A 21,832-nucleotide genomic window follows, 5' to 3' on the forward strand; every position below is an offset into this window, starting at 1 on the left:
TGGGCACACCAGTCCCCCAAGGGGGCAAGGGCTGAGCCCCACCCCACCCCAGATGGGGCGCCTAGAAACTGGGGGCTGGGCGTATGAGTGAGAGATCAAAGGCAGGTGAAAAGCCAGTGCGTGACACTTGCAGGCCACGCTGGGGTGGCCCTGCAAGACAGTCCCCTCCCTGGGTATTTTCTTTCTCTGTAATTTACCCACCCCCCTTGCATGCTCTCATGCCTGAAGGGGGCCGGAGGGCGTGGTGGCAGACATGAGACCTGATACAACTCAGTGCGCTAGCCGTGAAGGGACAAGCAGCAGCCAAGGAGCGAGCCGCAGATCTCCCTGGCTCCAGCCACACCTGGGAGCACCTCCTGGGCTTGTCCCAGCGTTACAGAGCAACGCTGCTCCCCCCAGGGCTGCTGGGGGCCAGGCGGGCCCGTGGCGGGGGTGCCAGGGGCTATTATTACTCTCCTACAGCTGACTGGTGAAAAGGCCAAACCATCCCCCAGGCCGGGAGGCACACTGCCCCTGCAACCAAGCCCTTTGCCGAGAGCGAGCGTCTCCTCCCAGCAGGCCTTCCTCCTGCCTAGCCACACACCAGGCCTCAGAGACAGGGGACCTGGAGAGCTGCCCTGCCCAGCCCTGGAACGGGGAGGGGCGCATTTCCTTCCATCTCCCAGTCTCTGTCCTGACAGGGCCCTTCTTTGTTCCCCTCCGCGGCCTCACTCCTGACCCTCACGTCCTGCGGAGCAGCCGAAGGGCGCCCGCCTCCTTGCCCTGCTGGCTGGGTGTGGGCCCCTAGCCTCCCTGCACTCAGACCCCTGCCGCGCGTGCGGCGGGACGACAATGCCTCTTCCTCAGGAGGGGAGGCGGGGAGGGACCTGCTGCACCGGGCACCCCAGGACTGCGGCCGTGTCGGGGAAGCTGCAGCTCCGTTCAGCTCGCTCTGGGAATGGGAGACCTGGCTTGGCCCAGGCCCACATTTTATTCTGTGTTTCTAAATCTTTAAAATCCTGAGGGTCCGAAAGAAGATGGAGATTCTTTAGAAGACTTTAACATTCGTTCAGTCAGTCACTAAAAACTCGCCAAGTCGTGAGTGTCCCAGGGAAAGGGAGCAGCTCGGTAAGTCTAGAGATACAGAGATTTAGTCAAATGCGAACAAACTCAGGTGCTACAGATATAGATATATAGATATTTGTTCTCTTCTCGTTTCAAATATAGAGCTGATTAAAAAGATGCAAAATAAGGATGACTAGGACGGCATGGGAATCCTGGAGTTTAGCATCATCTCTTGTTGATCATCAGCTGCTCTACATAAATGCATGGAGATTATATATTAGCCATCAATGTGTCCCCCTTGGAAACAAGACCCCAAACCAAGAGGCAAAAGAAGACTCCCCCCACCCCGCACCCCCTTTGAACGTTGGCAAAGCATTTTCTGCTTGATTCCCCACCAGCCTCCCTTGGACATCCCCCAAACATGCTTCGATCCATGCGGCTTCACTTCCTCTCTCACCAGGGCAGCCCAGGGCAACAGGGCAGAGGAACACAGAGTCCAAAGGCTCGGCTTTCTCGGCAAGGCCATCACCATTTTCTTGTTTGCATGGCAACAGGCTTGCTCCGCTTCGGGGCGGAAGCTGCTGAAGGAGCCCAGAGCGAAGGGGCTCCCCAGGCAGAAGCAGCGATTGGCTAGAGGCAGCCGATCTGGTTCTCCCTGTGGGGCAGCCCCGACTGTGCCTCTTGGCCATGGAATCAGAACGGCCCTTCGTGCTGCAGCGGCCGCTAGGGCCTGTCTGAGCTGGAGCCCACCAATAGTGCCAGGCGCCCACATGCCAGCACAGGCTTTGCCCACCCGGGAAACAGGCTGCCTCCCCCCGCACTGCGGGGCCTAGGGACCTGCACCTCGGTGCCTGCCTGCCCTCACCGGTCTCGGAGCTGGCGTCAGGGGCCGCGTGAGGACCAGCACTGCCCTCTCCAACTCTCCCATCACCACGACCATGCTATTCAGCAGCTCCTCTGGGCGCCTCACAGCCTCCTGCCCCGCTGGTCACAGAGGACCCCGACCTGCCTACCAGTCAGCCACTCTCGCGGGACGGCTGAGCAGCAGCGTGGCAGGACGGAGCCTAGGCCTCTGGTTGCCCCAGCTCAGGGAACAGGGACGCAACTGACATTCAGACAAGCGCCCACCTTGTATCACATACAGATCAGTTCAGTTCCTGGGTCACCAGACGACCGTTGCAACACAGCTGAGCCTCGTTAGCTGACAGCCCCATCACCCTAAACTGAGCTCTGGTTCCTAATTTGCACCACTAACACCGGCCTCTCCCCCTGCTCTCCACAGCCCTTTGATCAGAATACGTCCCACAGCCTGCTCCGCGCAGGTGAGCAAGGTTCTCCCGCAGACTGGGAGCACGGGCCAGCCAGGCATGGCCCGCTGCCCTCCTGCCACCAGCAGCGCCCCTGGGGAAAGGCACATCAAGCGCTGTGCAGGCCTGACCCTTTAGAAGAACAGAAAAGAGGGTGTATCTCATGCAGCATTTCTTTTCCCAAAGGCGGTGTTGGCTGGTGCAGGGTTGAGTGGGGGGGGCTGAGCATGTGTTTGTGCGTGTGCGTGTGCGTGTGTGTTTGTGCACACCTGGGGCTCTGGGTGTATGGAGTGAGTGGGCGCTCCTCAGCTCTTCGCCCTTCAGTGCAGTGGTCAGAATAGAAAGAGAATCAAATTGGTTTTATTCGTCTAGTAGAAACGCCCCCCTCCCCCCCATGAGTTGGCTCTGGAAGAGGCCAGCACTACCTAGGATGGTCAACTGTCTACCAGCTGTTTGAGTGCTCGCTCAATGTTCATGCGGTGCCCCACACGTGTCACCCCCAACTCCACAAAGTCCTCCTTGGTGAGGGCAGGTAAGTGTGTGCCCTCAATCTCATTGTCCTCAAACTTGTCTCGATGCTCCACCAAATTGATGCTTTCCAGCCAGTCCCCTACATCGTATTTGTTCCACAGGTGGAGGGGTTTCTGCATGAAGGGCCGCGGTGGGTGCAGAGTGTGCAGGGGGGGCCCAGGAGAGGGTGAGGGGGATGGGGAGCGGCTCCGGGCACTCACGCTCCGCACCACAAAGCGCACCTCCTTGGGCTCATGCGGGATGGAGAGGCTGGAAGATTTGAGGATGGTGGGAGGTGTCAATCCATAGGGCCGCACGGTGCTGAGAGGGTCTGTCCTATCCAGGGCAGGCTTCACTGGACTGGGAGTACGTCGGGTTACAGGGTAGCGGCTGCCAGGTCGAACTGTGTAGGTGGTTCCGGAGCTCCGCTGGGAAATGGTGCTGAGTTCTCCTAAACTACTGAAAAGTCTGTGGAAAGAGAGATACAGGGAGGGAGAGGGAGAGAGAGAGAGAGAGAGAGAGAGAGCAAAGGGTAGGGGTGAGGTGGAGCTCCCGAGACACAAGAACATACAGATACAGTATACATGGGGGGAGCAGCCAGCCGCTGGAGAACAGGGTCGGTCTGGGACAGGAGGAGTGGTTCTGTGCAGTGGCCAAGGGAATGCTGTTCTTGGGGTGGCATCAAGCCTGGAGTCTTTTAGCCAAGATTCTCGGGAAAGCTCTGACGGCCAGATTCCGGAGGAAGCCTCAGAGGTGTGTGCGAGAATCCACACCCGGGTCAAACACAGCCCAGATGCACCAACTCTTGACGCCCACGGAGATGCACCAGGGAGGCCCTGACGCTCCCTACGTACACACGCAGAGCTGCAGCAGCTTCTTAACCGGACTCCCGCTTTACACCATCCTCACAGGCTGAGACAACTTGAGCCTCCTCACTACACTGCCTGTCATCTCCGCAGCTTCCTCCTGCTAACGCTGTGAATCCGCCTTTGCCATTACGTCCCACTATGCTATCAGAAAGTAATGGAAACCTTCTGAGCGCATTCTGCCATCACAGAGGGCAGAGCCAAGCCTGGAACAAGATGGACCCAGCTGGCTCATATCGCATCATGGGGTGTGAATGGGAGTAAAGCTACCGTACAGTGAGGCGGTATCGAGCAGAGTGTGTGTCACCACAGGGGAGGTGTGAGAGCTAAGTACTGGGGCGCAGGTGGCATTGCAGGACATGGGGTACAAGGTGTTTTGACTGTTTCTCTTGGCCCATTAATGCAGGGTGTGAGATCTTCCGTGTGGGTAATGCTGACCCATGCACGTTGCGTGCGTGAGAGAGGGGCATGGCTGCAGAAGGCTGAGCGTGCCCCCTGCTCCTCTAGAAGCTGTGAGGTTTACGTGCCACTGAGGGCTACCCTATGTGCTACAGTCAAGGCCTCTTCCTTGAAGAACGTCTTCTTTTCTGCTTGTGTTTATTCCCTCCCTCCCCCAGGTGGCTATTGGTGGTGGGTGGGTGGAACCAGAGAAGGTTCACTTCTCTCAGTGTACACCGCCCAGGCTCTCTGCCAGACCGACTAGGAAAGGCCAGTTCTCGCATTGCCAAAGGCACAGGCTCCTCTCCCCCACTGTGGATCAATGTGGCATTGCTCTGAATGTTCCTGTGAAGGAAACCATGGCAGATGGACTCTGGTTTGAGGGTCTCTGAGCAGAGAAGCAAGGCCTCACTGGCTCAGATTCTGGTATCCCCATGTTGGCTAGCTTGGCGGCACTGGCATGGGTCCAGGTAGCCCCAGGCCAGGTAGCTCAGCCCCACAGGGGGGTCCAGGTAGCCCCAGGCTGGGTAGGTTGGGTGTCCCTGGTATGGGTTGAGGCATCCCTCATCCGGGTCCTCGGACCCACTGGCTTGGGTCTGGGTATCCCAATGTCACAGAGCGCGGCCCACCAGACAGAATGGGTGCAATGCAATGCCATGCCAGCTGTTTAGCACCACGGGGTAGTTCTTTGCCTCCTGCTGCGGTGGGTGGGGAGTGAGTGACAGCATAGGATATCTGGCTGGGTGGAGGCAGGACTTGGTCCTGGGGGTAGAAAACCAGCCGCCTCTATCCTGGATCAACCTTGGCATCAGAAGAATTTGTGTAAGCATTAAAGAGTGTATTTAAACTGACACACTAACATCCGGGGACTGAAGACTGGCCTGTCCAGTGCACCGATGCCTGTCTGGGTGCCCCAGGGAGAGGCTCAGGGAATAGTCACAAGAACAGAGCTGACTGTCAGCTCTCGTCAGACGTTCCCATTCCACTAAAAGCTGGGCCAGGTCACTAATGGGGAGTGGGGCAGATACAAGGGTGCACGTGGGACTGGAATCAGAGATCAGAGAGGGGACTGAAGTCACCACACGGCTCTGTTTCTGTGCTCCATGGACACAAAACACAACAGCTAATCCTGGGGTGAAATGCTAAAGGCTGGAGTGAGGGTGGGCGTAGCTAGGCCACGGTGCTTCCTTCACTACCCAGTCTTCTTTGAGAGGCAGACGCACCTTTATGTGACGTGGATGAAGCAGGCTCTAACCCAGCCATATGGATGGGAGGCCGCGCAGGCCTGCAGCCAATCCAGCGGAAAGGCAGAATCAATAGCCTGGGGCTCTCAGGACAGTGCCTCGCTTCCGTCTCAGCCACTGTCTGGCTCTTTCTGATGCTGCGTGACATGTTACCCTTCCCCTCTCTCTGTTGCTGCCTGGGTCATTCTGGCTTTGGCTTCGTGGTTGGAAAGAGCAGTTACTCACCTGCCCCTGGGGGTATCAGAGCAGACTGGGACATCTCTGTGCAAAGCACCATGGGCTGGAGCTTCTGGAGAGCTGTGACCATTGGGGGCCCCCCCCATCACACTCCCTCAACACTAGAGTTGGGCAAATAACTGAGTTTTTAGTTCAGTGGCCGAATGGAAAAATTAAAAAAAAAATTCATTTCATGTTAACCCCAAATGAAAATTTTCCAGTTTTTCTTGCCAAAACACCCCCCCCAATAAATAAACAAACAAATACATAAATAAAATAGTTTAGAGTTGAATGAAATGTTGTGTTTGACTCAAAATGTAATGTTTCATTTTTGAGTCTTTTGTTTGCTTTTGTTGAGTTTTTCTCATCAAATCTAGCTAATTTACTAAACAAAGCGTCATTTCAAAATAAAAATGTTTCCACTTTGCCAGGATTTCTCCCCCCCAATTTTTTTTCCAGCTGGAAGTATCTGCTGAATTGAACCTGAATTCGTGAAGAGTTTTAGTTGACCAAGAACTGCATTTTTGACAAATAAATAATTTGCCAAAACAATTTTGGCCAGTTCTACTCAGCCTTTCAAAAGGCACAGTGGTTCCCACCCCTCAGTTCCTTCCACTTTGAATCTAGGAGACGCTGCAACAAAGTGGTGGGTGGAGATCTGGGCTGGGGAGTTACTCAAAGAGCTACAGTTACTGGTGGATAAACGTACGTTCTGAGCTGAGCACTGTCGGCACACATCCACGCTCTGGGGAGGTTGATATGCAGTCCCAAATCCCCAGGGAGGAGGATGGGAGAAGAAGAGTCATTCAAAAGTGATTGCAGGATTGCTCTCCCAAATTGGTAGCAGACCTGGAGGCCAGGCCACGAGACTGATGCCATGTAAGGGAATGGGTCGAGTTCCAGGTGGCACCTCTACCTATCTCCACCATAGGAACATTTTGCAGACGTGAGGCAGAGCTGTTTTAGGCCAGGGAGAATGAGCTCTGCTACCTTCATCCTCAGGGAATACCGTGTGCCAGGAGTGAGTGGGGGGCCATGTGGCTAGCCATTAAGGCTTGGAATTAGCAGGCTCTTGAGGCTAATGTTATTGGTATGAGGAATGCAGTCTTTGGAAACAAGTAAGATAGGGCCTGATTCTCCCACCACAGGATAGGAGTGATTTCGACTGACTTCAATGCAGGAGGAAGAAAAGGGCCTGTAGGAGCCAACCTCCTAAAGGTCGCAAAGGAGCATCAGCTTAGTGAAAACTCAGTGTAAAAGTCATGAGGGAACTGAATTCCATACAGCTGGGAAGAGCCTGGCTAACCTGTTTAAGAATCATTTTACAGCAGGGTGTCCAAATACAGGTTCCTTGACCAGAATCCTGGTGAGCTGACACAGTTGTGTCCTATCAATGGACTCAAGAGGCTCAATCCAGATTTCTTCAAAAGTAACAAATAATCCAGGATGTTAGGGACAGATGCCAAGACTGGGGTGCTGGCTTTTAACCAGTTTGCTTAGTAAGACTCTCTAGTCGCTGTTTTTTTTACTCTCCAGCAGGTGCTTTCATACCTGCAATAAGTAATCCTCAACTCCTCACATCAAGATTGCATTAACCATGCTGCCAGTTGCAAAGGTTTCAGGTCTAGGTGAGGACATGCACTCTTTGTGATGTACAACCCGTACCAACCAATTGCTGAGATATGGGGAGATGCAAATCCCCTGCCTTCTCATGTGATCTGTCATGAAAACTTGGTGCAATGGGAAGACCAAATGTAGAACTTTGTCGTTATAGTGATCTCGCTGTAGCAAAGGTAAGGGTGAGCTGAGACCAGTGCTTTGGATTTAGGGAAGGGGTTGTCCTCTTAGGTCCAGAAGGTGATGAGGCATCCTGGCATCTCCGAGCTGAGGCAATAATGGGCACAGTAATCCTCCTCCCTGATTCCGTTGGGCTGAGGTCTCACTTCTGCTGCTCCCCGCCTGAAGGAGGGTGGTGACTGAGCCTCAGAACACTTTCACTCACAAGAGTTATCCCTGAAAAGCGAGGGGAAAGGGACTGGTTTGGGGCAGAACTGAATGGAAAAAAGCATCTCTGGGTGATCTGCAAAACCCATTCACTGCATGCCGCCAACAGTTTTCAAAAGGGAGAGGAAAGATGAAGAAATTCACGGAACCAGTCTGAGGCTTTCCAATATTCTCTTTCACAAATGATGAGAGTCCAGAAGTGGAAGGAGAAGTCACTGTTTTCTGTCTGAGATTTAGATCTTGCTGCCCATAATAGGTAAATGTCTGTGAGGTTTCTCTGTTGGTTTGTAGATGGAGGCGGCTGGGGCTGTCTCTGACATTGGAAGGATGTACCCTACTGTCAGGATGCTTCCTGAAGAATGCCTGATAAACTCCCAAAGATCAAAAAGTTGAACCAAGCCTAACCATGCAGGAATTGAAAACCCCGGGCCCTCCAAAAGTAAGTATTCTCCGCAGACAGCAAGTCTGCAGGAAGACTTTGCCACTGCTCTCTGCATGGTAACAGCAGTAGCAACAGACGGAGCTGCTTTATCTGAAGTGTTAAGAGCTGCCTTCAGGGAATGTCGGGCCATCCTTTGTCCTTCAATGGCCTTCTGCAAAGTGATCTGAAAGGGGGATCATCTGATCCCGTGCCAAGGAATCATTACGGGGCTAGAGGTGCCTGATGATTTCCACCCTTAGTGGAGGAGCTGGTGAGGAACAGTGCTTACATCCAAGGCGTTCTAATTGCCTCGCACCCTTCTCCTGGGAGTGAGCTTTGGGGAATCCTCGTGGGCTAACACTCCAACTGGAGAGGGTAGATCCGACACTCCTGTTTACCCTTTCTCACCACGCAAGAACCAGGGGATACACAATGACACTGAAAGGCAACACATTTAAAACTGATACAAGGAAATACTTTGTTTTTAATACACAAAAGAGTAAAATGTTCAAAAGCCCCCACATGCCTCAGCCTTTGCGTGGCTGGCAGCAAGGGTGACCAGTGGCTACTGGTGGAATCGAAGACTCTGGAAGAATACTTAGAGAGAAGCTCCTACTTGCATAGACTGAAGACTAAGCTGAACATGAAGAAGGCAAAAACCTTCCACTATTCCCCCTACCATTCTCCATAACCATTCTCCTCCAAGGACTCAGCTAGCTGAGTGTCAAATGGGTCTGTTGTAATCACAGCATTTGGGAACCAGAAACCCAGCACCACTCAGAAGGCTCCTTGATTCAACCCAGCTCATCACTTATCACAGTCCAAACTGGGAATGGCCCAAGAGAAAAAAGACATGTCAGATATAGGATGTCTTATGGCAGATATTTACTGCCTAGTCCCCGCTCAGAGCCATTGCCTAGACATACACACAGCAGGTGTTACAAAGTCACATGAACGCAAATTGATGGTGGTCAGTGAAGATTTGTGGTCAGCACACAGACAGCCGACTATGCTGTCATGACTGGTGAAGCTCACAATAAAGCCTGCATTATGAGACCTGGCAGGATGGCACCCTGAGCCCCAGGCCAGCCCCCCTCGTCGCCTCCAGGCTGCTTAGCCCACCACAAGCCAAGAAAGTGCACGGTGGCAGGTGGAACAGGATTCTTCTCCTCCAACTTTAGGTCCAAAAGAGAGACAGGTAAAACCAAATCATTTAAATTCAGCCACCTAACAGTGGAAACCAGAAGCACAGCTAATGCTGACCGAGTTCTTAGGTACAGACTGCCAAAGGCTTCATGGCTCATAAAGGCACTGACTGTGCCCATGGAGACGAAACACCCTCAGCTTGTTGCCTTGGGGGACTCCTATATCCACATCAACAAGGCACCAGACACAAAACCTCCCAAACTTATTTAGTTGCTTGCTTTCTTGGGACTCTGGCAGGTCATCACCCGCCTACATGGCTGGTCACATCCTACACAGCTGGTCACATCCTACACCTGCTCTTTGGATGAGATGTTGATAGAGAGAGTGTCACAGTCTAGTCCCTTTCCTGCACATTCAGACTGTGGTCTGAGCTCTCCCAGATCTCTGGAACTCAAAAGGTCCACAATTCTGGCTTGTCCACAAAGGCTCACTGACCCTTCCAAATTAAAGGGCATGCAGAAAACCGGCCACACTTCCCCACCAGGCCAAGGTGTGGTGCATATGGCAACTCATTACAATGGCTTATGCTAACCTCAACCACCACCATGCTGGCGCCCAACAGGCCCTCCTTCCCATTGTAGATCTCCCTGGCTTTCCACCACCTTGTGCATGACATTGTCAGCCCTGAGGAAACTACAACTAAAATGGAGTCTCCTCAGCAACACAGGAACACAGCAATTGCCTCACTGGATCAGACCGGCGGTCCATCGAGTTCAGTAGCCTGGCTCCAACAGTGGCCAGAATTAGCTGCTTCAGAGGAGGTCTGGGAATCCCTGTCACGGAGTCTCCGGGCGATGCTCTGGAACTGCTCCCTACGAAGCCAAGCAAGACTCTGGGGAAGTCTCCTTTCTGTGAGCAGACTGTCTGCAGGACACACAGCTCACCCGGCTCCACCTTCCTGGGTCTGACCTCGGAGCATTCAGCATCCTCTGCCCCTCCGTGCGCTTCCCACAGCGAGTCCGCTCAGGTGGGCTCCTCGGGAAGCCAGAGGGTCCTGCCCTCCAACTTTGTGACTCTCAGCCAGCCAGTAAAATGGAGGTTTATTAGACGACCGGAACATGGTCTAACACAGAGCTTGTAGGTGCAGAGAACAGGACCCCTCTGCTGGGTCCATTCTGGGGGGCGGTGAGCCAGACAACCACGTCTGCCCTTCACTCCACGTCCCCAGCCAGCCCCAACCGACTCCCCCTCCAGCCCCTCCTCCTCTGGGCTTTGTCCCTTTCCCGGGCCAGGAGGTCACCTGATCCCTTTGTTCTCCAACCCTTTAGCTCTCCTTGCAGGGGGGAAGGGCCAGGCCATCAGTTGCCAGGAAACAGGGTGTTGGCCATTCTCTGTGTCCAGACCCCTGCACACACCTGCTCTCTAGGGCTCTGCAATGATCATACACGCTTATCCCACCACCTAGATACTTAAGAACTGCATAGGGGAAACTGAGGCACCCCCACAATATTCAGAGAAAACATTAAGAACAGTCCCACTTCGTCACAATCCCCCAATAGCAGATACGGGATAATCCGATCCCCAGGAAGATCTGATCATGATCTCTAATCATTAGAGTTTTAAGCCCTAAAGCACAGAGTTATGCATTCCTGCCACGTGTTAGAAATAGCTATCCGGGCGACGGCTAATCCTGTTAGCCATAGAAATGCCCAATCTATTTTGGAACCTCACTAAGTTCTTGACCTCACTGACAGCTGATATGCACAATAAAGAAAAAAAGAAAGAAAAGAAAGAAAAAAAAGGAAAACTCAGAGAAACAAAACGCTGTCGAAACAACCCACTCAACTGCACACAAATTCTCTCCCTGGGGAAAGGATGAGAGAGAATCAGCCACATGTGACAGGAGTTAGTCATGTTGCTTAAAGCATGCTGGAAGGTGCTCAGAGACCATGGTGATGAGGGTGGCATAAGAGCCTTTCTAAAATAGACACACGATGGCATGAGTTCCAATGTTTAATCATGCGTTGTGAAGAAGTACTTCATCTATCTATTATGAACTTGCCACCTTTTCATTTCACTGCATGCCCTTTCTTGTGCTATGTGACAAGAACAAAGTGCCCAGTCTCTCTTCTCTAAACCATTTAGTATTTTTTATACTTTTAACTGAATCCCCCCTCATTTGTCTCCTCTGTAAAGTAACAATCTAAATCTTTTCAATCTCTGAGAGTTTTTCCAGGCTTTGCTCTTTCTGATCACCCTTCTCTCACCCTCCTCCAATTCTACGCGATTTAACAAAGTTCCATTGTTCATCGTAACCTGCATTCAGCATTTCTCTCTGTAAACAAAACACAGTGGCAGCGTCTGAGCAGTGTGTCCTCTGCAGTGCAGCAGCTGGCAGTGGGAGCCAGGGACCTCGATTTGCAAACAGGGGTAGCACAGCACCTGGTGAGGCCAGTATGGCCCGGGGAAGCAGCATGGTGGTGGTAAAGGGGACTCCAAGCCCAAAGCCACTGGATTGGGCATTGAAAAGATGCCAGCAGCCACTGTCCACAATTGGTGACATCTCGCCCGCACTTTCCAACCCCAGCATCTTCATGGTCTGTGAGGTGAGGAACGGCACATAAGCCTGGATAAGAGTCCAGCATGCTGACACCCACAGCATTAGGTGGCTATAGATGGCTGTACAAGCAGATGGGCACAAGCCCAGCACCAGAGGCGTTCCAGCGAAACTCTCCCAAATGCTGGAAGGACTGCCCAGGCTGAAAATAACTGCAGATGATATCCCCATTGCAGGAGAAGGGAGCAATGGTACAGAAGCTGAATGAAACCATGAGAGAAAGCGACAAGCTTTTCTACGGCTAGGCAGGGACAAGAATGTAAAACTGATCCCAGAAAATTTTGTATCTCATACAGGGAAAAGTGATGTATGTGCAACGCTTGCTCACAACAGTGGGGCTGAGAGCAGAGCCCAGCAAGAGCAAGGCACTCAGAGACACGTCAGCGTCACTCGATATGAAAGGGAGACAGCACTCCACAGGAATGAGAAATGTTCTGTCCAGGAGCGGAGGCCATACATCAGGCATACACAAAGCAGGATGGTGAGCAGAACTGGGCAGTTCCCCACCAGCAAACGTTTGACACCCTGACACACATTGTATCAGATGCCCCTGTCCTGAAATACTATCAGCCAGGAGAGCCATTCTTTGAGACCATCTCATTGGTGAGGGTCATAGCAACAAGGGAATGGGGCAGTGGGAATTACCTGATCCCATATAACAGGTTCTCTCATGTCATCTAAAGCACTAACTAGAAATACAAACGCAGGCATGACAGACCACTGCAGACAGGACCTATGTGTTAGGAAGGGAGCAAGGAAGTTCCAACCTGGCTGTGTGGTGGCTAGAAAGAGCAGGGGCAGCGGTGGGCCATGTGGCTATATAACCTCTGCTAGAACATTTGATAGTACAAGATAGTGTGTATGCAGCCCTGATGGTCACAGCTTTCCAGAGGCTTTGGTGCAGGTGCACCCCAGAATGGGTCCTGTGCTAACACGCCACTCAAGGGACACTAGAAGTTTCTTGTGCTGGAGCTGAATCATCAATTGCCCCAGTGTGAAGGATGATGGGTCCTGAACCTGGATCTGCAGGTCCCCAGACCACAGCCAGCACCCAGCAGCTTACTAGTGCCAGCAGCAAGTATGGGCTGGTAGAACCTTGCTCACCATAGGCACTGCCCACAAAGCTCCCAACTGGAGGAGACATCTGGCTTCTCCAATTAGCTCAGACTCACTATATAAGCCGGGAGGCACAGGAATTTGTGTGAACAACTAGATGAATTCCTGACTGGCTGCTACTTTGGATCCTGCCTCTTGCCTGACTCCTGGGCCTTACCCTGTTCCTGATTTCTGCCTTCCTGACCACCTGACTTGTTTCATATCCTGCTTCTACACCGCCTTCTTGGCTTGACTCCTGATTCTAACCCTTGGCTTGACTCCTGACTTGGTCTCTGATTTCTGCTTCCTAGCTTCTGACTCCTGCTCTGACCCATCTATGACACCCAGCTGTATATTTACCTGTTCTCTGGTGCTTGTTTCCTTTGCTTATGGGCAGCCACTGTATCATCTTCAAGGTAGGTCAAGTGGTTCCCAAAGGGATGCATTTTGAGGGTTGTTATATTGATCCCTAGAGGAGCTGCATTATGTGGGCAGTTGGCTGGTCCTGGAAGAGGGCATATTGGTACCCAGAAGCTCCTGTGTGTGGGGGCAGTCAGATGGCCCTGGACAGGGGGCTGCATTAGGAGGGTAGAACTGTACATTAAGGTTGCAAAACAGCTTCCATTCTAGCCTCCTTTTTTCACATGCTAAGATACTTCTGAGAAATTTACCTGAGACACTGAGCTGAACCTCCTTGTTTGTGTCCTATCAGATGATAAGTTTGTCTAGAGAGTTTGATTAAAATCCCTTTTCTGCATTTGAGTTATAAGTGTGGAAAACTACACTTTTGTTGCTTTGAAAATTCTAACCATATGGAACACCCAAAATGGCCAAAGTTTGACACCTGAAATTGGATCCAGTCCTTAGGAGTGAGTAGGCACTTCAGCTGGTTTGGAAAGAATGGTGTAAATAAAGCAAAATTGTGCACTGAGCACGTGCAATAGCTATTTTTCATCAAGCCAGGAGGTGCACACTCAATGGGAGACAGCTCAGAAAGTCAGCATATTTCAAAGCTGGGTAATAGGAGGCAGTTGGTTTGATTACATAAATGTTTGTCGCATTCAAGCTACTGGACTGATTTCCTTCAAGCCTAGCTTGTTTTGTGAATCTCACTGAGATCAAAATGCTAAGCCAGGTATAGGGAAATTTGGTTTTGACGTTTTAAAGTTACATGAGTCACATTCTTTTCAGAGTTACACTGCTGTAAATCTGGAGTAAATCCATTGACTTCAGTGGAATCAGTCTGGCTTTACACAGGTACAAGTGAGAGCAAAATTTTGCCCAGGAATGTTTTAACACTGCTGACAGTGGGGCCCCCTCACAGGGTGTAATACAGCTAATATAGATATGGACACGCACAGGTCTGGAAATGCGTACCTAGTCTTCAGTACTAGCAGACACCTGGGAATCTGTGCTGACTGCTCCTAGTTGGTTTTAGAATTGGGCCTTTTTCCTTCCCCCCCTCCTTTTTATTATTTTTTTAAAGCTTCTGTCTTTAAAAAAATTAGGAAATTAAACGCAAAAAGTTACAATAAGGCAATGTTAAGGCTGCACAGCTAAGCAGGAGTCAGGCAAAGCAAAGGTTACGGTTGAATACACAACCTGGACTCTGCCCCCTTGCGATGATCCACTATTTTATTTTTTTAAACATTAAGTGGAAATGCATCTTCATAAAGTGCTTTATATATGAGCAATGCCTGCCTCCTGTCTGTGCTGCTTATGGGAAGAGTCCTCGCTATGCAGCTCCAGTTCGAAAGGTAAATGAAGGTTACTTGCTTGTAACCAAGGTTCTTTGGGATGGACTCTGCATATTTCCACTCTTGGGATATGCATCAGCTGGAGCCGTTGAATGGTGCAGCTGTCTGCTAGTAGTGCCTATCAGAGCACTCACGTGCCCCCTCCTACCCCTCCCCTCAGCGATCAAGCACTCTCTGAGCATGAGGCTGTAAAAGGGGACATGGCAGCAGCTGCTGCCTCAATACCTTCCACTGGAAGAGCCATGAGTACTCACAGCTCCACAGAAGAGGGGAAGAAGGGGAAGGAGTGTGACTATGCAGAGTCCATCTCGAGGAATCTTGGCCACAAGTAAGTTACCTTCATTTCTCTGAGTGTCCTCTGCAAATTCCCATTCTCAGGACAGTGTAGTCAGCAGTATAGACTGAAAGATGCATGGTGGATAAGGAGTCCTAATTAGAACAAGGAAGGCAGTATCAAGCTACCAAACTGGACATCTGATTGAGGTGTGATATCTAACACATAACACTTGGGAAACATTTGTATTCAACTCCACGGGGCTGCTTTACAGTTTTCAGTTAGTGGGACTTGCTTGAACCATGCAACAGAAGCAACCACTGCTCTTGTGGCGTGTGCTCACTGCAGAGCAAGGGAGCCCATGAGGCACTGTTATCCCTTTTCTACTCTACACAGCCTGACCCACTGAGATCAGGTTGTGTGGAAATGGATTTCATTTACAGGCATCCATGTATAAAACAAAGAGCTTGCATGAAGATCTAAAATCTGTAGTCCTATTGAAATAGAAATAATAGTCTTAGCATCCAAACAGTGTAGCTTTGACTTGCCCTTGTTTGAATGTGGTCTCGAAGAGTACTGGATTGATTGACAGGGAAATAAGAAATTATTTTTTGTATACATTTTTGGTGAGGATGAAGAACTACTTTATCTTTATGAAAAATTGTAACTGGAAGGTGAGTCATTAAGGCATGAAGTGCACTAAACCTCCTGGCTGACATTATTGCTATAACAAATGCAGTTTAGTCAGAAGATGTAATAGACAGCAAGAAGACACAGTTTGAAGGGTGGAGACGAGGTGTGATAGCACTAAGTCCAAATCTCATGAGGGAACAGGCTGTCTCACAGGGGATAACGATTCAGCCTTTCAGAACCTCAACGATATCATGCAAGAATATAGATTGACTACTGGTATATAAAAAACCACAACTTCGGCTAAATGTACCCTGAGTGATGTAACAGATACATCCTTATTCTTTAGAAACAGCAAATACTTTAATATGGATTGAATAGGAGCTGACTCAGAATCAATATCCTTAACAGATACCCATAGTGAAAATCTTTTCCATTTTAAATGGTAACATTTCCTAGATCATCTTCTAGCGTTAAGTAAAACATGTACACCTATAGAGAACCATTCTCTAATTCTGTCAGAGCCCTAGTGCCCACGCTGTTAGATGCAATGAAAGAGGATCACGATGGTACACTTTCCCGTGCTGCTATAACAGAAGGTCCGGAGACACAGGTAAGCATCTGCAGTTCCCTTTGGAAAGAAGGAGCAAGTCCATGTACCACTGTTGTCTCGGCTATGCAGAGGTGATAAATATAATCCTTGCTGAGTCCTGTCTGATCATCTTCACAACCTTCAAACGTAAAGGGAATGGTGGGAAAGCATACATTAGATCTGTACCCCATCTGAGCAGGAATGCATCTATTCAAGAGCAGAAGTATCTGCTCACCTTTTAACAAAAGCAATGGCATTTGGTGTTGAATTTTATGGCAAACGGGTCTATATTTGGAGCACCCCAAGGAGAGAAAATGTCCTGGATCACAGTCTTGAAGAAGTACCATTCTTGCATTCTGGAAGAGTCTCTATTTTATTGGTCTGCTAACTGGTTGAGCGATCATGCCATACGCAGAGCTACTGGACAATTCTGGTGAAGAATACATCCATCTCCAAAGCCTCCTTGCAGAGCTGTGAGGAATGGGCTCCTCCCTGTTTGTTCACACAGTACATGGCTGTCATAGTGTCCATGGCCATTTGAACCACAGATCCTTGCACCCGAGGGAGGAAAGATCTGAGTGCCAAATGAGTTGCTCTTCACTCCAGGACATGGATAGCTAGAGGGTCACCTTTCTGATTCCAGAGAACTCTTGTTAAATGATTGCTGAGGTGCTCACCCCTTCCTGTTTTAGAGGCATCTGTTGTAATGATCATGAAAGGAGAGGGAAGGCTGACCATCACGCCCCTCCGTACGTGTTCCTGGTTCATCCACCACAAAAGAGCTTTCTAGAAGCTTGTTGGAATATTAAGTATTAGATTCATATCCTGTACTGCAGGTCTGAAGTTTCTTGCCAATCAGTGCTGAAGGGGAGGGTCTCATTCTTAGTCTTGCATAAGGGGTAACATATACGGTAATGCCATAAGACCCAGTAGGGAGAGGAAGAACTTTACATTCTGAGATGGACTTTGAAGTAGAGACTGAATGGTAGATTTCATCTTCAGGAATTCTCCTTTGGAAGGTAAGCTCTCATCATTCTGGAATCAAGTGCTCCTATGAAAAGGATATTTTGTGAGAAATGTCAATAGGGATTTCTTTTCATTTATCAAAAATCTCAACCTTTCTAATGGAGAGCATGTGAATTGAGTGACTCCTTTCATTTCAACTGTGGCAACTGCTTTTAGGAGCTAATCATTGAATTATGGTAAAATAAAAATCCCATCTTCTCAGAAAAGCTGCCAGTACAGATAGACATTCTGTAAATACTTGGGGTACACTAGAAAGGTCAAAGGGGCGAACCCTGTGTTGGAAATGACCTATGTCAAAATTAAGGTACTTCCCATGTGATGGGCTTATCAAAATATGAAAATAAGATTCTTTGAGATAGAGAGCAGCAAACCAATCTAGATGGGACAAGGAGAAGATAATGGATCCTAGAGTTAACTTTCTGATGTGAAACCTTTGGATCTATCGGTTTAGCTTCTTCAGATCCAGGACTGGACAAAGACCTCCATCTTTCTTAGGAATTAGGGAAGAGCAGGAGTAGAAACCCCGATTTCTTAGATTTACTGGAACCTCTTCTACTTCTTTCTCCCTTAGTGGAGTGTTGATTTTTGTTCTTAACACTGAGTTGTAAGAAGGGTCCTGACGGGGGAGATTGGTTTAGAGGAAGGTTCTCAAACTGGATCATACAACTGTGTTTTATAGTGTCCAAATGGCATAAACGTTCTCCAACTGTTAGGGGAACAGAATTAAGGCTGGGTTTCTGGCTCCCGATCTTCATGTCAAACCTGAAGTTTAACTGTAAGGAAAGAAGAAGTGGAGGATGAATTCTTTTGACTCATCTTGGATTTAAAGGGACATCTTTTATATTGCTGCTGAGAAGCAGAGGATTGCTGTTGGTAGTGTTGTCTGCCTTTGTTGAAATATGAAGATGAAGAATAAGGTGGATAATATTGCCTTCAACATCTGAAGGCAGCTGTAAGAATTCTTCCTTTGAAAGGTTACAAGAAACCCCGTGAGCTAGCTGTTGATCTTGTTTCTTTCATTTTCTCCAATCCTCCATCCATTTTAGAGCTAAGAAGTCTATCCCTTTCAAGCAGAAGATCTTCAATCTTTGACCCTGTAAGATGGGGAAAAGTGGACGAGCATAGCCATGCTTGTCTTCAGACAGTTATCGCCGCAGCTATCCATGTTGAAGATGCATCAGAGACAACAAAGGGTGCTCTCAGTGCATGCTCAGCACCATTACGGTCCTCCTTAATAGGGGGCATTATTAGTCTGCAATGCTCATCAGGTGGATTCTCAGTAAAGCATGAACTCTTGTCCTACAGGGGAAACTGGCTAGGCAGTTAGCTATCCTCATGCTTAAAGAAGACGAAGAGCATTCTATTTACACCTAACTTGCTAATGATTAACAAAGTAAGGCACCTTGCTAGGGATCTTGACTCCCAAGAAGGTTCACACCCTCGCATGACTGGAAGGAACTGGGGTGACCATCGCCACACCCTCTTTTATAGCTCCACCCTCAGAATGTGCTCAAAGCCGGGGAGTGAGGGGGGAGGTGGAGTTGGGGGGGGACATGAGCACTCTCACAGGCATTGCTAGTAGAAGGCTGCACCGTTCAGTGACACCAGTTGACACATATCCCCAAAGTGGGAATATGCAGAGGACACTCAACGAAGAAACTAGGATTATTATTAAGAGGCTCTTCCCATATGGCTGGGTAGCACAGAAATCACGCTCATGTTCAGAAGGATGGGGCAGTAGGATGGAGACTAAGCTTTGTATGAAGCTCATGTATACTTGGATGGGGCTAGGGCACCATGACGAGAATCAGCCAAAGGTTGCACCCTCTTGGAGTTGTGCCTGAGCACTGTCTGCCGTTTATGAGCAACAGATGGGGCTGTGGGGCAGAGACAAAATATTGTTCAAAGCTCATGAACAACTGGATGGGGCTGACGCACGGGACTGCTTTAAGCTTATGCTCACAGTCAGATGGGGCTGCTGGGCTCAGAAGAAACAACACCCAAAAAATTCTCACATAAACAAACAGGGCTGTGCAGTGGAAACAACAGCTGATGCGCACGTTCAGTCACATGGTGCGTGTATGGGTGTGTGTGAGAGAGAGATCAAAGCACTGTCTGAATCTCCTGTTCAGTGGGACATAGACAAGGTGACCATCATCTGACACGCATACTCAGTTGGACGGGGATGACACCAGCTCCACCCACTCCAAGCAAAGCTGATCACTTTGATTCTTTCTAATGTCTTTGGTGCTGCCGGCAGGCTCGCACTGTTCTGGGAGTATGAGGTGTGAAGAAGTGAAGGGTCTAAGCAACAGCTATGTTCAGACCCCTCCTCTCTCTCTGTAGCCTCAGGATGGGGGAGGTCCAGGGTGCTGCCTCAGTTTGGATCTTTGAGACATGTTTGAATCCACATCTGGATGCAGGGGCCCACTTCTTCCTAAATCCACATGATAATGTCCTAAACACTCAGACATTGTATAACACCAGTCACAGAGTCAACAGGACTGAATGCATGAAAACACGGACATGTGGAGTGAACTCTGACCTGAGGAGGACCCTTCCTCGCTGGCCATGAACATACTTATTTCCCAGGGTCTCCTGGTATACTTAAGGGTTGAAGGGCTTTAAAATTTGTAGGCAGCCCAGAGACAGATGGGCTTCTGCATTTCCTACATCTCTGTTAAGAATTCCTGTACATCAGAGACTGTGGGAATGGAGCATCTCTGGTCCCTGTGGAAGTGAGTTGTGTGTCTGGCTGGAAAGGGATGGGGATAGGAGATTCCTTAGGTGTTGCCATTTGGTTGCACCTGGGGTTCTGGCCCAGCCCAGCTGTACACTGGGATGGGGAGGCAGCCTTGGAAATTCAGCAATCAGCAGAAAATGAGACAAGTAAAAACCAACATGAGTCTGTCCAGAACTTTGCTTGTGCTCTGGAGCTGCCTTCACACATGGAGACAGCACATAGGTAGTGAGCTGGACTCCGATTTATGCTACTGGTGAGAGACAGAGGGATAGACAGACACAGCAGTCACAAAACTGGAACACAGTGGGGCATGCACTCTGGGGAAATTCACTGGGTTGGCCCCCTGGACTCTGGAGCACATCACAATTCAAAGCTTCCCTCGCCTACTCAAGGCCCCAGGTCACCTTCTGGCCAGTCACATTCAGCTCATGCTTGGGATTTTCTTCTTGTCACTCTGCAGTGAAAATGGTATTGTTTAAACATGAACTTCCTTTCTTAGGGTACTACTTCCTGTCCCTGCCAGGTAGCTACATTGAACAGATCAGCCATTTGCTTGTCAATGTCCTCAAGGGGTACTGGCCACCACCAGGGTCTGTGCTGGGCTCAGACAGGGTCTTCAGGCTGAGAGTCCCCTGTGACTGCTCCGTGCAGACACTGGTCACTGACAGTGTCTGTACTAGAGTCTGCATGGGACAGGGCTTCACGTTCACTCAGTCAGAATCAAGACAAGAACCTGATGTGACCACCTCAGTTGCCCTGTGGCTGCTCAGCCACCTGGCAGAGAGGACAGCATTCTCCTGCTGCCCAGCCCAGATAGCCCCTTCTCTGTCTGCCATTTTGTCCCACGCCTAGAAATGTTATTTCATTTCAGGAGCTGAAACAGGATAAAATGCTACTTTCCCCATCTCACAACCACCCCTCACCACCGAGTCTGCTCCAGGGCCCAGGCAGTGAGCGAAAGACGTCCTAGGGGAGGGAAACATGTACTCAAAGGAAAAGACATTTGGGGCTCTGAGCTCTTCCAGTTCTGACAAAGGGAATGTGGTCAGCTCTCAGGGAGCTGATGGGAAAGGTGCAGGAGGAGCAAATGCTGGCGGTGGGGGAGCTGCCAGCTAATTCACTCTCTGCCTTTTCCAGAAACCTTACAAATGCGAATGCTTGATTGAAAACTTGCCAAGTGACCTGGAATTTCCCCCCGCCCCCGTGCATCCTCTGCTGTCTGTCCCCCTGGGAGCAATGATTTGGAGTGGGAGGGCTCTCCCAAGCCATAGTTTGAACCATGTCAAAGCCAGAAGGGAATTTCCTCAGTTTCCTGCTAGAAATCAGCAGCACATAATATCACAGCACAGGGACACAGACATGCTACTGGGGCACAAAAGGGGAAAGGGGGGGTGTGAAGTTCACACTTCTCAGCAAGCTCCACTCCCTCCTCTCCCACATCCCAATGGTTGTGGGAGAAGAGGGGAGAGTGACTGGCACGTGACACACAGAGCAGCACAGGGAGGACAACATGGGTTTGCTATGAGATGAGAGTATGCTCACTTACACAACTCGCCCACCCTCCTGAGGCCTGAGGTGGTTCTAGACAGAGCAGCGCAGACATGCAGATGTGCGAGCAGGAAGAGAGGCAATGAGAGAGAATGTTAGCATCAGTCCGGGGCACAATAACAACACGGAGAAGAATGAACAGACTTCATCCCAAACCATTCCAGAACCACTGCGACTCCCAGAAACCCATGCTGGGCCAAAGGGCTGGCTCCTCACACTTCCCTCCCATTGCAGAGGTCTCTGCTGGGTGGAAGAAGCTGAGGAGAATGACCAACTGAGCAATAGTGGGAGGGCGGGTGCAGCTGTATTGAGGAGCTAATACGTGGGCAGTCCTTGCTCTACCGAGGTGGGGCA

General features: G+C 50.0%; 1 protein-coding gene across 1 annotated transcript in view; it reads right to left on the reverse strand.

The window, feature by feature from the left end:
* Positions 1-1,395: 1,395 nt before the first annotated feature.
* SHANK3 (SH3 and multiple ankyrin repeat domains 3) overlaps positions 1,396-21,832 on the reverse strand; it is a 658,681-nt gene continuing 638,244 nt past the window's right edge. The window contains exon 22 of the mRNA XM_074942807.1: positions 1,396-3,329. Within this exon, the coding sequence (XP_074798908.1) occupies positions 2,786-3,329 (544 nt within the window). The 3' untranslated portion in view covers positions 1,396-2,785. The remainder of the gene's footprint in view (positions 3,330-21,832) is intronic.

This window comes from Natator depressus, chromosome 1 (genome assembly GCF_965152275.1).
Source record: "Natator depressus isolate rNatDep1 chromosome 1, rNatDep2.hap1, whole genome shotgun sequence".
Classification (NCBI taxonomy): domain Eukaryota; kingdom Metazoa; phylum Chordata; order Testudines; family Cheloniidae; genus Natator; species Natator depressus.